The 14,120-nt window shown below is 36.8% G+C and overlaps 1 protein-coding gene across 19 annotated transcripts in view; it reads left to right on the top strand.

Annotated features, from left to right (window-relative positions):
* Window positions 1-14,120, top strand: part of CCDC88A (coiled-coil domain containing 88A) — an 84,421-nt gene that overhangs the window by 26,007 nt on the left and 44,294 nt on the right. For all 19 annotated transcript variants that reach the window (XM_064145999.1, XM_064146000.1, XM_064145998.1 and 16 more), the window contains exons 6-13: window positions 1,644-1,702; window positions 2,141-2,224; window positions 2,716-2,856; window positions 3,523-3,692; window positions 7,321-7,402; window positions 8,065-8,223; window positions 12,669-12,815; window positions 13,560-13,704. In XM_064145999.1, the coding sequence (XP_064002069.1) occupies window positions 1,644-1,702; window positions 2,141-2,224; window positions 2,716-2,856; window positions 3,523-3,692; window positions 7,321-7,402; window positions 8,065-8,223; window positions 12,669-12,815; window positions 13,560-13,704 (987 nt within the window). The remainder of the gene's footprint in view (window positions 1-1,643; window positions 1,703-2,140; window positions 2,225-2,715; window positions 2,857-3,522; window positions 3,693-7,320; window positions 7,403-8,064; window positions 8,224-12,668; window positions 12,816-13,559; window positions 13,705-14,120) is intronic.

The raw sequence follows: 14,120 nt of genomic DNA, 5'->3' as shown, positions 1-14,120 counted from the left end.
AGATTGTTCTATATTTTGCCATGTTTCTTACGGGACAGTGGGGGAGAAGCATAGAAACAGTGGCTTTTAGGCTCTTAGACAAGAGATGCTGAAGCAGCATGCAAATGGGTGTCCCAAGAGGAGTTCAGGCATTGCTTTAAAAAAAAAGAAAAAGCATGGTGAATGTAGAATGTGAGATGCTGGGATAGATTTCATCTGTCAGAATATTCTGGTTAGTGATTATTGACTAAGAAAGGCAGCCAGGTAGAATTCCCATTCTTTAGCTGAAGTAATATGCTTCTGATGAAACATCAGTGGTACATATCTCCCTCTAAAAGAAGCAGACTGAGTCAGTGTTGAGAAAAGGCTTTCTACTTAGTATGGTAATGTACAGAAAACTCTGGAAGCCATGAAGAAGGTGGAGAAGCTTAGCATCTGTCTTTCATCTCTGCTTTATGGCAGCAGGCTTGACTCCACTGAAAGCTATTACAAATCATTAGGAATTCAGTACCCTTTTAGATTTTTTTTTGTGATTTCTTTTAAATTTTTCTCATTTGATTAAAACTTCCTCACATCAGCAGTGTTGAGAGGGTTGTGTTTTCTTTTAGATGCTTATAATAATCTCGTGGTCTGTGATTACTGAGTCCTTTAAGAAGAGAACTCAGTAACTTAGGTCAGGTTCAAGAGTGACTGTGAATACTTTAGTGCATGCCAGACATTTACTGTTTGGTGTATGGACTGAGACTGAATCTGTTGGCATCAGTAGTAGTTACACCAACTGTGTTGCAGAATGCGGTTTTGCAGAATGAAGGTCAGATTTCCAGTCAGACCTAGCATTATTGTTCTGGTAGGCTAACAATGAAATAAACTGTTGGCTGCAATCCAGAGTATGTTCTAGAAAGGATGTTATTAGGACCCCTTTATTCCTAGGTAGCCCAGTGGATAATGTTTTCTATTTCAATAAAGCAAAATGATACATGACCATGTAACGTTTAATTCCAACTAGCCTAAGCATTTTTTCCACCCTTGAACGCTTTTGCTTTGTGTCATTTATGTTCTACGTATGGCATATATTCAGTAGAAGGATAAGAACAATTTGACTGTAAAAAGTATGAATTATCTATACTAATCTGTAGACAGAGTTCTTTAACTTAAGCTTCTTTAGATTAAAATACCAGATTTGGAAATACATTTTTATTTTTAGATGTGCAGATGAATATCTAATACAGCTTTATAAAGTAAGTTAAATTAACTTGTCACTTAACTCTTAACAGCTTGGGGAGTGGAAAATAATGTAAGCACTTTTGTAAATATCTTGAGATACCCAAGATTACAGTTGAAAACTTCATTGTAGGTTACCAAAGAGGTTTTAGAAAATGTCACACTAAGTTTTGCTTTCTGAAAGCTCAAATGATGTTGTTTTCCATTCGAAACTGTTACAGATGTAAAGCTAGTTGTCAGTGTCCAAAGTTGGCAGTTAAGTGGTAGAAACAACTGAGGTGAAAACTGGAAAGATAGGGTTTTCTTCAGCTTTTTGTTTTCTAAACTAGGTAAAAAAATTACATGAAAATAATGAGAGAGCAGGATGCTTTTTGAGGAGTGGAGGAAAAAAACCAAATGACCATTTTACACCTGCCATATTTTTGTTCTTGTTTTCTTCTCAGAGCCAGGTACTGAAGAAATTAAAAAACTTCTCCTGCTTTTACTTGGTTGTGCTGTCCAGGTAAGTGTAATTATGCCAGTAGGGAATTGTTTAGCTGAGTTTGTATATGACTTCAACCTTCCTTCCTCTAATGGTGCTATTGCATTTCTTGACGTTCTGGATATTTTACTTCGACTAATAAAACTGAAAAAAATAGATCATTGTTCTAAGAACTTGACTAAGCATCTTGAGAACTGGAGGTGGACACTGAAAAATACCTGTGAACCTCACTGTCATAAAAATTGAATAAGTAGCTTTTTTAAGAACATTTTATTAGTGTCAAAAGTTGTTATAATTTCTGTCACATAGTATGAACCAAGTGTTTATTGGTTAACAAATTTATTGGACAGTTAGTTGATCATTGTAATTTCAGCCTTATACTTTTTAGCTTAGAAATACAAAAGGAGGATGAAAATACTTGTGATTTTATGTAAATGTTTATAAATTTACCATTTTTAGTGTCAGAAAAAAGAGGAATTTATTGAAAGAATCCAAGGTCTGGATTTTGACACAAGAGCAGCAGTGGCAGCCCATATTCAAGAGGTAATTTTTTTTTTGGCTTTTAAATTTTGGGGGGTAGAAGATTGTATTGCAAGAAGATTAAATGCATTATTTCAAAATCAAATAAATATGTGATTCCTGTATGTAGTGTTTTTAGTAAGCAAACAATTGCTTTTATTTTCACTTGATTCACAAAAGCTTTCATGATCAAGCTCTTTCAGATTACATTGTTAAAGCATGTTATTACATGACTGTATGTTGCTGCAAGATTTTCTTAAAATTAAAGCAAATTTAGTTACAATTGAAGTCACATGTATGTGATATATAATAATCTATATTAGGTATAGTCACCCTTTGCTTTTTATTTAGCAAAAAGTACAAGGTGGCACTTTCAGGTAGATGAGAATCTATTCCATTAATTTAATCAATTTTATTTTTCCAGAGCATTTAACCTATAGAGTTAAAGCATTATTTTCTTTATACTTCTTTCTACTTTTGTAATGTAAAGAATATTATTTTTCTCTTCCATATAGGTAACTCATAATCAGGAAAATGTGTTTGATCTGCAGTGGATGGATGACAATGTGTTGACACAAGAATATGTTGAACCTCTCTTGAAAAATATGGCGTTGCATTTAAAAAGACTTATAGATGAAAGAGATGAGCACTCAGAGGTATGGATGGGATGTGATGCTTAGGAGAAACATAAGAAATACTGAGTTTTTTTTAAGATGATACAGCTTGCTGGTTTTGTAACTAATAGTTTGATGTATGTTCTATTAGCATGTTTAAGAAGGGATTCCTTACTACCATAAAGTTGTTTCAGGTAGCTACAGTGTGCATACTAGTTGTTTTCCATGTGCCTTAGTTTTTTTGCAACAGGAAGGAAAAGTAACTTTAAAGGACAAGAGATCTTCATAATTGCATAACACCTGTATTTATACGGTCAAATCGGAATATTCCTGTAGATCTGATATTTTATTCAGTTGTCAAGGATACTGCTGCTTGCTGAAGAACACCAGTTTCTGTAGTGATTTATATTTATGCTTACATACAAGGAATTCCTGCCCTTTAATCTCCCAGTACATTCTGAACACCAATAATATTGTGGACCCTGAATCCCTGTAGTTTAAGAGTAGCCAAACAGTATTATGTATTTTTGATTATTTATTTGCTTTAGATGTAGATGTGTGTGTAGGGCTTCTTATGGCAAAACTTCACTTATTCTTCCTTCATTTTGGTCTTTGACTTATTGAGGCAGTGAGTGATTTTGGTTTTTGAAATAAAAGGTTCTGTGGATTCAGATCTATGCTTTTTTTCTCTCTCTTTTTAATGCTTAGACCATCATAGAACTCTCAGAAGAAAGGGACTGTCTCCGTTTCCTACCTCATGCATCAGCAGCACAATCACCTTGTGGATCTCCTGGCATGAAGCGCACAGAAAGCAGGCAGCACCTGTCAGTAGAATTAGCAGATGCCAAAGCAAAGATTAGGAGGCTTAGGCAAGAGCTGTGAGTACCTGTGGATTGCAGAAGTGTGTTGAGATTCATGAGGTTCTGAAATGTTGCTGATTTCTGACAATGGTAGTACTCCTAGACAAATTCTTTGTGCTTTCAAATGTTGAATTACAGATTTCAATGCCTTTTTTGTTTTAGTTATTGCACCCCAGGAGACTTTTTTTTTTAAATGTAAGCATAGTTGGTGACCAGTGTGACAAATACAACTTCTCATGTGTTTAAGTATTTACTGTCTTGGCTGTTATGACTTATATTGATGTTTAAATCATAAGCATGCTGAAATCAGTGTATTAGTGTGATGATTTTGTGTCATTGGTACTCTGAACTTTCTGGAAAAATTATGTTTGAGCAATCACTGGAGCATGTTACAGTGCTGTAGTGGGCTCTTCGCTCTACTGAAATATTTTGTCTTTTAGAAATGCATCTAAGGTAATGCAATGTTGCCTGCCTTCTATATATTCTTGTCCATACCATTGTTTCACAGACAGCTTATTTTTCTCTCTGTTGTTTGTTGTTGTCAATGAATTATGGAATGGTTTAGGTTGGAAGGGACCTCAAAGATCATCTTGTTCCAACCCCCCACCGTAGTCAGGGACACCTTCCACTGGAACAGGTCTCTCAAGACCTCATCTAACCTAGCCTTGAGCACCTCCAGGAAGGAAGCATCCACAGCCTCTTTGGGCAACCTGTTCCAGTGTTTCACCACCCTCACTGTAAAGAACTTCTTCCTGACATCCAGTTTAAATCTCCCTTCTTCCAGTTTAAACCTATTATCCCTGGTGCATTACTAGACCTTGTCAACAGTCCCTCCCCAGCCTTCCTGTAGGCGCCATTCAGATACTGGAAGGCCACCAAAAGATCTCCTCGAAGCCCTCTATTCTCCAAGCTGAAGAGCCACAACTCTCATAGCCTGTCCTCATAGGAGAGGGGCTCCAGGCCTTTAATCATCTTTGTGGCCCTTCTCTGGACTCACTCCAACACTTCGATGTCCTCCTTATGTTGTGGGCTCCAGAACTGTACACAATATTCCAGATGGGGTCTCACGAGAGCAAAGACTGACTATATTTTTAATATGGCTGTATTCATATGTTTCTGAGAGAATGCAGTTGAAGCATTTATGAGGTCAAATACTGAATAAAAATTTCATCAGGCATACAGGTAGGGAGTGGACTGATCATCCCGAGTGGAGTGGTGGGGAATAGATAACGCCATGTCCTGACCAGACAAGGACTGGTGGCAAACCCAACCTTTTTAAAAAGGAGGTAATTCTGTACTGATTCCTTTCTGGCAGCACAATTAGGCTAGCTCTTGTTGGAAACAAAGTAAGAAACAATCATCAATGATTTAGATTTGTTGCAGGTGGGAAAAAAATCCGAACATTAATATAATTTCCTGTCACCCCACAGCAGTGCTGATTTAAGAGTGAAGTATGTGCATTCTGAACTTAAAATACAGTATTAGATCTGAAGAGATTCAGTATGCATAGTAACTTGTCTATAGTTCAGAAACAGTATGAGTAAAGACTTCTTTAATCCAGCATGTGTTACGGACTGACATGAAGAGACAGGTGAAATTAAATTACAAGTTGAAGTTAGCACAAGTAAAAAATTTCAGCTCAGTGCTCATGGCCTGCTCTTATCAGACTTTGTTGATCAGATCATCTCTAGCTAGCTGGATTGAGTATCTGGTTGATTTACTCTGAAGGATCCCCTTCCCCCACTGTGTCTTGATTTTCCTGAAGAATAGAGGACAAAAAGATACGTCTCTTTTTTTTTTTCTGATGTCTGTATTATTATGTGTCTGTGAAATGAGCCCGCCCAGGATATTCTATAAACAGCTGCACCAAGGAAATTAGTGAAAAAATTGCTGTTATTAGTTTGATTGACAGTTAATAGATAGCCTAAACAGTGAACACTGGTATGTTCTGTATAATTTAGTACAATCCTCTCTAGTCTGTAGCTGAAGCATGCAATTAGGGCAACAGTGATGGCTCAGAACGTTTCACATTTTACACTCTATTTGAATTCAGGTTGTAAATAATTTTTTTTACATATAGTATTTTGTTTAAAGGTATTAAATGCTGCATATATTTGATAAATTTAAAGTTAGATTCCTTGTGCAGTTGAAAATGTTCAGCTCAAAATTTATTTATAATCTGCCGTTGGCAGTGAACCCTCATACCTGGGCTAATACAATTATATACAGAATGTTGGTAAGTTTTATTTTCCAACGGGATGCAAAACAGCAATTTGAGGCTTGTAATACAGAAACCCCAGAGCTGGAAATGACAGACCTAATTTTCCATATTAAGTCCTGTGTGTTTTTATGTTGAACAGTAATACAGGAGTACGAATGTTCATAGAAAAAATAATCTTATCATAGTACAGAATAAATTTGTATTTGCATATGGCTTCTGAACACATGATGTAGAGGAAAAGCTTTTATATCTGCTGTGGACAGTGGTGTTGCAGTGAGCTGTGCAGAGATGAATATTTGTAGGCTGTCAACAAACTTTTCTGAAAAATATCATTGGAAAAAGAACACTAATTGTGAGACTTTTTAAAACCAACTGTTTTGTGTAAAATAAATGTAGTTTTGATAGTATAACTGTATTATTCAGTCCGTTGAATTCTCTTGTTCCCATCTGTTCTACTACTTTTCTACTACTTTCATACTCACGTTTAAAAATCTAATGAAATGTTTGAACATGTAATGAATATTGTCTTATTATCCACAATATTGGATATGGCAGGCTTTTACAGCAGTGAATACTGTTCGTTTTGAGGTGCAACTGAATTTTGAACATTAGGTATTTTGTGTCCTTGAGAAAATTAAATATTTCTCTTGCACTTGTTTAATGAACTGCTTTTTTTTAACAAACACAATTTTTGAGCATTGAGAAATGTTAGTTGGAAGTTAAGAATGAGTCCTGTAAATACTGTAGTATTGTGTCAAATAACTTTTATTACTAATTTCTGAATAGACTAAACTAGGCATTGTGATGTTTCCATAAGATAAAAATTAATTATTATTTTTATTAAAATTATGCAGGTTATTAAGCAATATCTTATTTAATAAGTGATGACACCTGAAAACCTTAATACTTCTCTGTAAGAAATGGGAAAATTACAAGAGTATAAAAGTGCTTTCAAAATTGGCCTGATCTATGATAGGATGCACCTGTGGTCATTGACTGGCTGTCTGAGAGAATACTTGGACATTTTGAGTATATATTTTGAAATCAATCTGAGATTAACTTTTGGATGCAAATCTCCTGGTATGCATTCGTGTGGTTGTCTGGGGTTTTATTACCCTAAGAATCCCTTATCACATAAAAAACTCCACCTTATTACACCCTAATGTTTTCTGCCCTGGAAGAGCAGGAAATCTTTGGGAACAAATATTTAAGAAATATGAAAAATCTGTCAAAAAATAGAAGTTTAGATAACAAGTGAGACCTAAAAAATATCAAAACATAATGGCACAGCTGAGTTTTACACTGATACCCATGAATTTTTGCATTAAAAGATAGAAGTGTCATGAATCTCAGTATTCTTTTCTCAAGCTGATAGATATTAAGTTTTGCAGTCGTATTTAACTGTTTTGTGTTTTCTCTTTTAAGTGAGGAGAAGACTGAGCAGTTGCTTGACTGCAAACAAGAACTTGAGCAGATGGAAGCTGAACTAAAGAGACTTCAGCAAGAGGTATGGGGTTTGTAAATTTATTGTTTGAAGTAAGTGGGTTAAAAAAATTGCCATCACGAGAATGGTTTCTTTCCCTTTGTTTTTGTATTAGGAAGTATGTTTTCATGTATCTTTCTCCCCTCACCTCCCACTCTGGACACCATCTTGTGTAATTCATGCATTTATTTGATTTAGTATGGTGTGAAAATATTTTAGTTAGTGTTTCTTATCTCATTTTTTTGTTTCCTCATTTCCAGCAATTTACTACCAACATGTTGCATAAGCTGCATATTTCTCAAAAGCAATATGCTCAAATTGTATCTAATTGTCTTTAGACTTTGCGTCTGTGTGCTGATAATGAAGGAAAACACCCGATCCATTTATCATTAGGATATGAGTGTATAAAATTATTCAAGGTCGTTTAAGAATGTTATCTATAAGAGAAATGTACTGTTCCTGAAGTTGAAAAATGTTACATCTCTCTCCTTGTAAAATGCCAATACAGTTTTCTTGGAAATACATCATCTGAATGAAACACAAAAATATATTTTTCCTCTACTTTTCTCAAAATAAACTTGCGTCCTTCTGCACGAGCCCAGTTTAAGTAATAAAGTAGTTGTTTTCTATCAGCATGTACTGTCTAATATTCTTACCTTCAATTTCTGTGTTTTCATATTTTCTAGAATATGAATTTACTCTCAGATGCCCGTTCTGCCAGAGTGTACAGAGATGAATTAGATGCTCTCCGTGAGAAGGCAATTAGAGTTGACAAGCTTGAAAGTGAAGTCAGCCGGTATAAGGAGAGGCTGCATGACATTGAATTCTACAAAGCTAGAGTAGAGGTATAGTAAGGGAAAAAAAAAACACTGAATGACCATCATGTTTTGTTTGCTGTGGCTTTTTCAGTTATTTTGATGACTTGTTAACAGCTTTTTGCTTTGGAAAATATGAGTCAGTCTTTGTGATCAATTTCAGTTTTTAGGTAAGAGTCCCTGTGTCTAATGTCATGCAGTTTCATTTGAAGTCAGTAGGATTTGGAATCGGAATGGTTTGGAAGGTAATCTAGTCCAGTCCCCCTGCAGTGAGCAGGGCCATCCTCCACTAGATCAGGATGCTCAGAGCCTTGTTGAGCCTGACCTTGAATGTCTCCACGGATGGGGCCTCAACTGCCTCCCTGGGCAACCTGTTCCAGTTTTCCACCACCCTCATAGTAATACACTTGTTCCTAACATCCAATCTAAATCTGCTCTTCTCTAACTTTGAACTATTGCCCTTCATCCTATCACTCCAGGCCTTTGTAAACAGTCCTTCACCAGTCCTCTTGTAGGCCCCTTCAGGTAGTGGAGACTTTTCTTTTCCAGACTGAAAAATCCCAGTTCCCTCAACCTGTCCTCATAGGAGAGGTGTTCCAGCCTGCTGATCATTTTTATGATCCTTCTCTGGACCCACTCCATCAGGTCCATGTCCTTTCTGTGTTGAGGGCTCCAGAGCTGGACACAGTTCTCCAGTTGAAGTCTTACCAGAGCAAAGTACAATGACAGGATCACCTCTCTCCATCTGTAGGCCATGCTTCTTTTGATGCAACCTAGGATGCGATTGGCCTTCCGGACTGCAAGTGCAGTCCAGCTTCTCATCCACCAGCACCCCCAAGTCCTTTTCTGCAAGGCTGCTCTCAATTTCATCATCCCCCAGTCTGTATTGATATCTAGGATTGCCCCAACCTAGGTGCAAGACCTTACACTTTACCATAGCTCTAAGCTGGCAAGATAAGTAGAAGACTGTGTTTAGTGTATATATTATGTATCAAGAAGCTTATAACAGTAATAATAATATTATTTCTTCTGTTGTGCATCACCTAAGAGAAGGTAATTTTCTAAGTAAAGTGCTGAGAAAGCAGTGACAATACACATGAGTACAGGACAGTGGCATTCTATGGATAAAGGATATTAAAAATAGATATATTGACACCAGGCAAGAGAAATAGACAGTTCTGTTGTGATTTAGGAGTCCAGGAATCGAAAGGCGATAGCCTGTCTCAAATAGCAAATTTGTTGGGCAATGCCAAGGTGACTGAATTTGTGAAGGAAAGAATTACTTGTGGGAGTCAAAACTAATGTAAGTTGAAAAACATTTTCAAGGTAGTCATTAGGAAAAAGACTCCTAGTAAAGAACTTGAAATGAATGCTTGTTAGAAGAAATACCATGTTGCCTAGATGTAGTTTTGGGATACTGGTGCAAAGCCCTATTTAGGGCAGAAATTACCCAAAAACGAAGGTATGAGGCTAAACTGTAACAGAATATTGTTAAATAACTACTTCATTTAATATGGCCTCTTAGATTCACAGGCCTGGATGAAGTCTTGGGAATCATTCCATCAGTCCTGCTGCTTTAAGCATGGTATTTTTTAATATGGTCCTATTCCAAATGAGTGCTTGGCATTAATCAGTGTGTTAAGACTGCATCCACAGACGTTTTCTTCTCTGAAGACTGTGATGTGATGTGTCTTCTAGCTCTTTGTGCTCTGCAGCCCAACAGTGTTCGGTTTTGTTTGTTCTCTGGGTTCTCTCTTAATTCACATCTTCCTTAAAATACAGTCCCCTGAAATTGTAATGTCATTATGGCTTTACCAGTTCTGAATGCAGTGGAAGGATGACTTTTCTCTACACCTTCTAACACAGTAACTCGTAAGCAACACATTTTCTTTTGACTGAACTGCCACCTAGACATGATAGAATATCCCCAACATTTTAGTTGCTGCATCTGAAAAGTGTCATACTACTGATGACCAGTGATAGAGAGTCCTCTGGAAAAAGACTTCTCTTTAGAAGTTAAAACCTTTTAATGAATGTCTATTTCATGTGTCAAGATGATTGCTACTGATAAAAGTTACTGGTGCTGAGAGGGCAAAAACTGCAAAGCAGAAAGCAAATCTTTTTAATGCTCAGTTGCAGATCCCTCATCAAAAACGTCTAATAATAGCTTTAGTCAGAAATAAAATGTATTACCTGACACAGAAGCTGTTAGCTTTATAATGGAAAATGAGATGGATGTTTTTCCCAAGTGAACTGCAGTGTGAAAATGGCAGCAATAGACTCTAGTGCGAGAGGTCTGTAGTGCAGATAAAAGCATTGTCATAGTTCCCAAGACTTTTTTCTTTCTAAGTTGACTTGTTCTTAGCCTTGTTTGTGGAAATTAATTTTGTCATCTTACTGTATAATATGATTACAATGAGATTAGAAGAAACTTTCTCAAGATACTCCAAATACAGAACTTAACAGCTGTCACTGAAATATCCATGCTTAAAGAGTCTCCAAAGCTGCCTTGATATAACATTTAAAGACCAATAATTACTTCCCAACTCTGGATCACTTCTCAGTGACATACTTTAAAGATGATACTGCTGTTCAACTTGAGCTCAGTGTTAGAGCTCCAATGTTGTGATACAGACTGTCAAACTTTGTCAAAATTCTTGGCTGTTAACCTGTATATGATGTCACAGGTTAGTATAGATGGGTCTGTTGGAAAATCAAGTACTGAGAGTGGTGCGTAATCAGCCTGCCTCCATACGAGCAAATCTTTGTATGTGAGTTGTTTGAAAATGGTCTTGCATAAATCTTACTTTAAACTCTGTATATCTGCTGATGTTCTAAGAGGGACTGAAAGTATATGGTTAAGAAAATCAGTAAAGGAAGAGATTAGTGTGCAGGATTTTAAAACAGTGGGAATTTATTTTTCACAGAATGTTTAGTAAAAAGCTAAAATTTGTTTGCATGTTTCTTGGTTTATAAACTCTGACTTTTCAAGCATGCTTGAATAGAGACAGATGTTGATGATTATAATAAGTTAACTTAATATATGCATTGGGAGGAGTAAGAAGGATAAATATTTGTATGTTATATTCATTGATTTTTTTGTTTTCAGTTTTTGCAGATGACTGCATGATGAAGTTTGAGTAGTTTTTATATCACAAGTAAAATAATTGACTATATATTTTTACATATTATGATTATTTCATCGATGCCATTAACAAAAAATATTTTTTACATCAATTAAAGCTGTTTAGGACCTTTGGATAATGTCTGGTTGCAGTTTAAGGATGCAGTTGTGTTTTCAACATCATGTCCTGACTTCAGGCTTAAGAAGTTTGCCGAGTGGCCTTTACACCTTACTATGGCTTATAGAAAATTAATCTGGTTTGTTTTCTGTTTCCTACAACCCAAAGTTTAGGGAATTCAATAAATTAAGGACACAAAAGAAGTCTGCATTTGTCTCCAGGCTTTGACAGTGGCCAGTGGGTGCCTCAAGGAGAGTAAGGTAACAGGGCAAGCACATAGTGATTGCAACATCACAGAATGATAGGAATTGGAAGGGGCTGCTGAAGATCATCTAGTCCAATCCTCTGTTAGAGCAGGCTCACCTAGAGCAAATCAGACAGGAACATGTGCATACAGGTTTTTAACAACTCCAGACATGGAGACTTGACAGCCTCTTTGGGCAGCCCATTCCAGTGCTTTGCCACCCTCAAAGAAGAATTTATTTCCTTAATTTATGTGGAACCTCCTGCGTTCAGTTCTTGTCCACTGCCCCTTGTCACAGGACACCACTGAGAAGAGTCTGGCTCCGTTCTTCAGACCCTCACCCTTTAGATATTTGTAACCATTAGTGAGATCCCCTCTCAGTCTAGGCTAAACAGACACAGTTCTCAGCCCTTCCTTGTAAGGTAGACCTTCCAATGATACTTTTCCTGTTGTGCTCTCCCAGACATCAGCAGTCACTGCTTGGAAAAACTACTCTCAGAGGCCTTCTCTTGCATGAGTTAGATGACTTCTCAACAGGTGTAAGCTCTTTAATCTGCACAGTCATATAGAAGTAAACTCCATAAATGGTGTGTGAAGTGCTGCTTCTTGTTTGTCTTGAATCTGACACCTGTAACTTTTATGTCAGCATTTTTCTTAGCTGTAGTGTTATACATGCAGTACATCTTTCCAGATAGCAATTCAAATCAAAGATATTTATGGTGTGATGGTAACTATAAGCACTGAATTTATTATTAAAAATTTAGGGACTACATAATTTCCCTTCAGTTATGCAGAATTTTCTTCTCATAAAAATTCTGCAAGTTAAGAGTCATATGAAATTGCTGTCATTTTTTTTTAAATTTTAACTAAAAAGTCTGTTGCAGCTTCCAAATGGATGTTCTGGCATTAGAGCAATGTATCTAAAGCTGTATTAAAGTTCATGTGAATAAAGGAGCACTTCTGTTGAGATTTTTTTTTTATTGTTTCAGGAGTTAAAGGAAGACAATCAAGTGTTGCTAGAAACAAAGACAATGTTGGAAGATCAGTTAGAGGGGACCCGTGCCCGTTCTGATAAATTACATGAGTTAGAAAAAGAGAATCTACAATTAAAAGCTAAATTGCACGATATGGAGATGGTAAGTGTAAGTAGAGGATGATAAATACAACTGACATGCATTGAATTTAATTTTCATTTTTTATAAAACAGCTTCCAGTCAGAATGGAGAGGAAAAGAAGGAAGGTGTGTCTTGATTTCCTAATACTTTTCAGATACAGTTTCCTACAACAGCTTTGCTTCTACCTGGGAAAGGAAGAACTGCAAAGGCAGATCTCTTCCTAAAGGCAATACAGTGTTTAGCTGGATAGCTAAAATGCTATGATAAGAACTAGAGAGACCCGTGAGTAAGAGCAATAGGATTAATTTGGTTTATTATGTGAAGATATTCTGTTGTCACTTAAATAAAAATGGTTCTTCATATTTCAAGTTCTGGCAATACAGTGGCTTTTATCAGAAGGTTATTCCCAAAATAGTTTCTGTTTTTAACCAGTTCTTCTCTAAAAAGTAATGATTCTTAAATATAAAGTCATCATCTACTTGAGTGTTTGGGGTTTTTTTTTGTTATCTGCAAGGAATGACAGATGATTGCCTTCCATTCAGTTTAATTTTCAGCAGAATGTTGAGACAGAACGTTGAGAATTGCATCTGCAATTTGCTCCTGTTAAAGCAGCACGTGTGGGGTAAGGTATTTATAAAGTGAGACGCTCACCATGGGCCTGGTCCTGTTACAGCTGTTTGCATCACAGTAGTCCTATGATGATTTAGAGCAGGTGAAATTTTGCCTGTTTCTTTTTTTAACTTTACATGTGAAATAATTTTTAAGGAGCGTGACATGGACAGAAAGAAAATTGAGGAACTGATGGAGGAAAATATGACTCTAGAAATGGCTCAGAAACAGAGTATGGATGAATCCTTGCATCTTGGCTGGGAACTTGAACAGATAAATAGGACTACTGAACTTTCTGAAGGTAAGCACAATCACAGAATCCATCTTTCTGGAAGAGACCTCAAACATCATCCAGTCCAACCCTCAAACCACCACTGAAGAGTCAACACTGAATCATGTCAAGTGCCAGTTCCACACACTGCTTGAATACCTTCAGGAACAGCGACTCTACCACTGCCCTGGGCAGACTGTTCCAGTGTTTGGTGACCCTTTCTGTGAAGAAATATTTCGTGACATCCAATCTGAACCTCCCCTGGTGCATCTTGAAACCATATCCTCTAGTCTTGTCACTTGACACCAAGGAGAAGAGGCTGGCCCCTTCCTCACTGCAGCTACCTGAAGGGAGGTTGGAGAGAGTGACAAGGTCTCCCTTCAGCCTCCTCTTCTCTTTAGACTGACCAACCCCAGCTCCCTCAGACACTCCCAGTTGATCCTGTG

The sequence above is a fragment of the Pogoniulus pusillus genome, chromosome 7 (assembly GCF_015220805.1).
Source record: "Pogoniulus pusillus isolate bPogPus1 chromosome 7, bPogPus1.pri, whole genome shotgun sequence".
Lineage (NCBI taxonomy): Eukaryota > Metazoa > Chordata > Aves > Piciformes > Lybiidae > Pogoniulus > Pogoniulus pusillus.
This window is presented reverse-complemented; position numbering and strand designations above follow the sequence as displayed.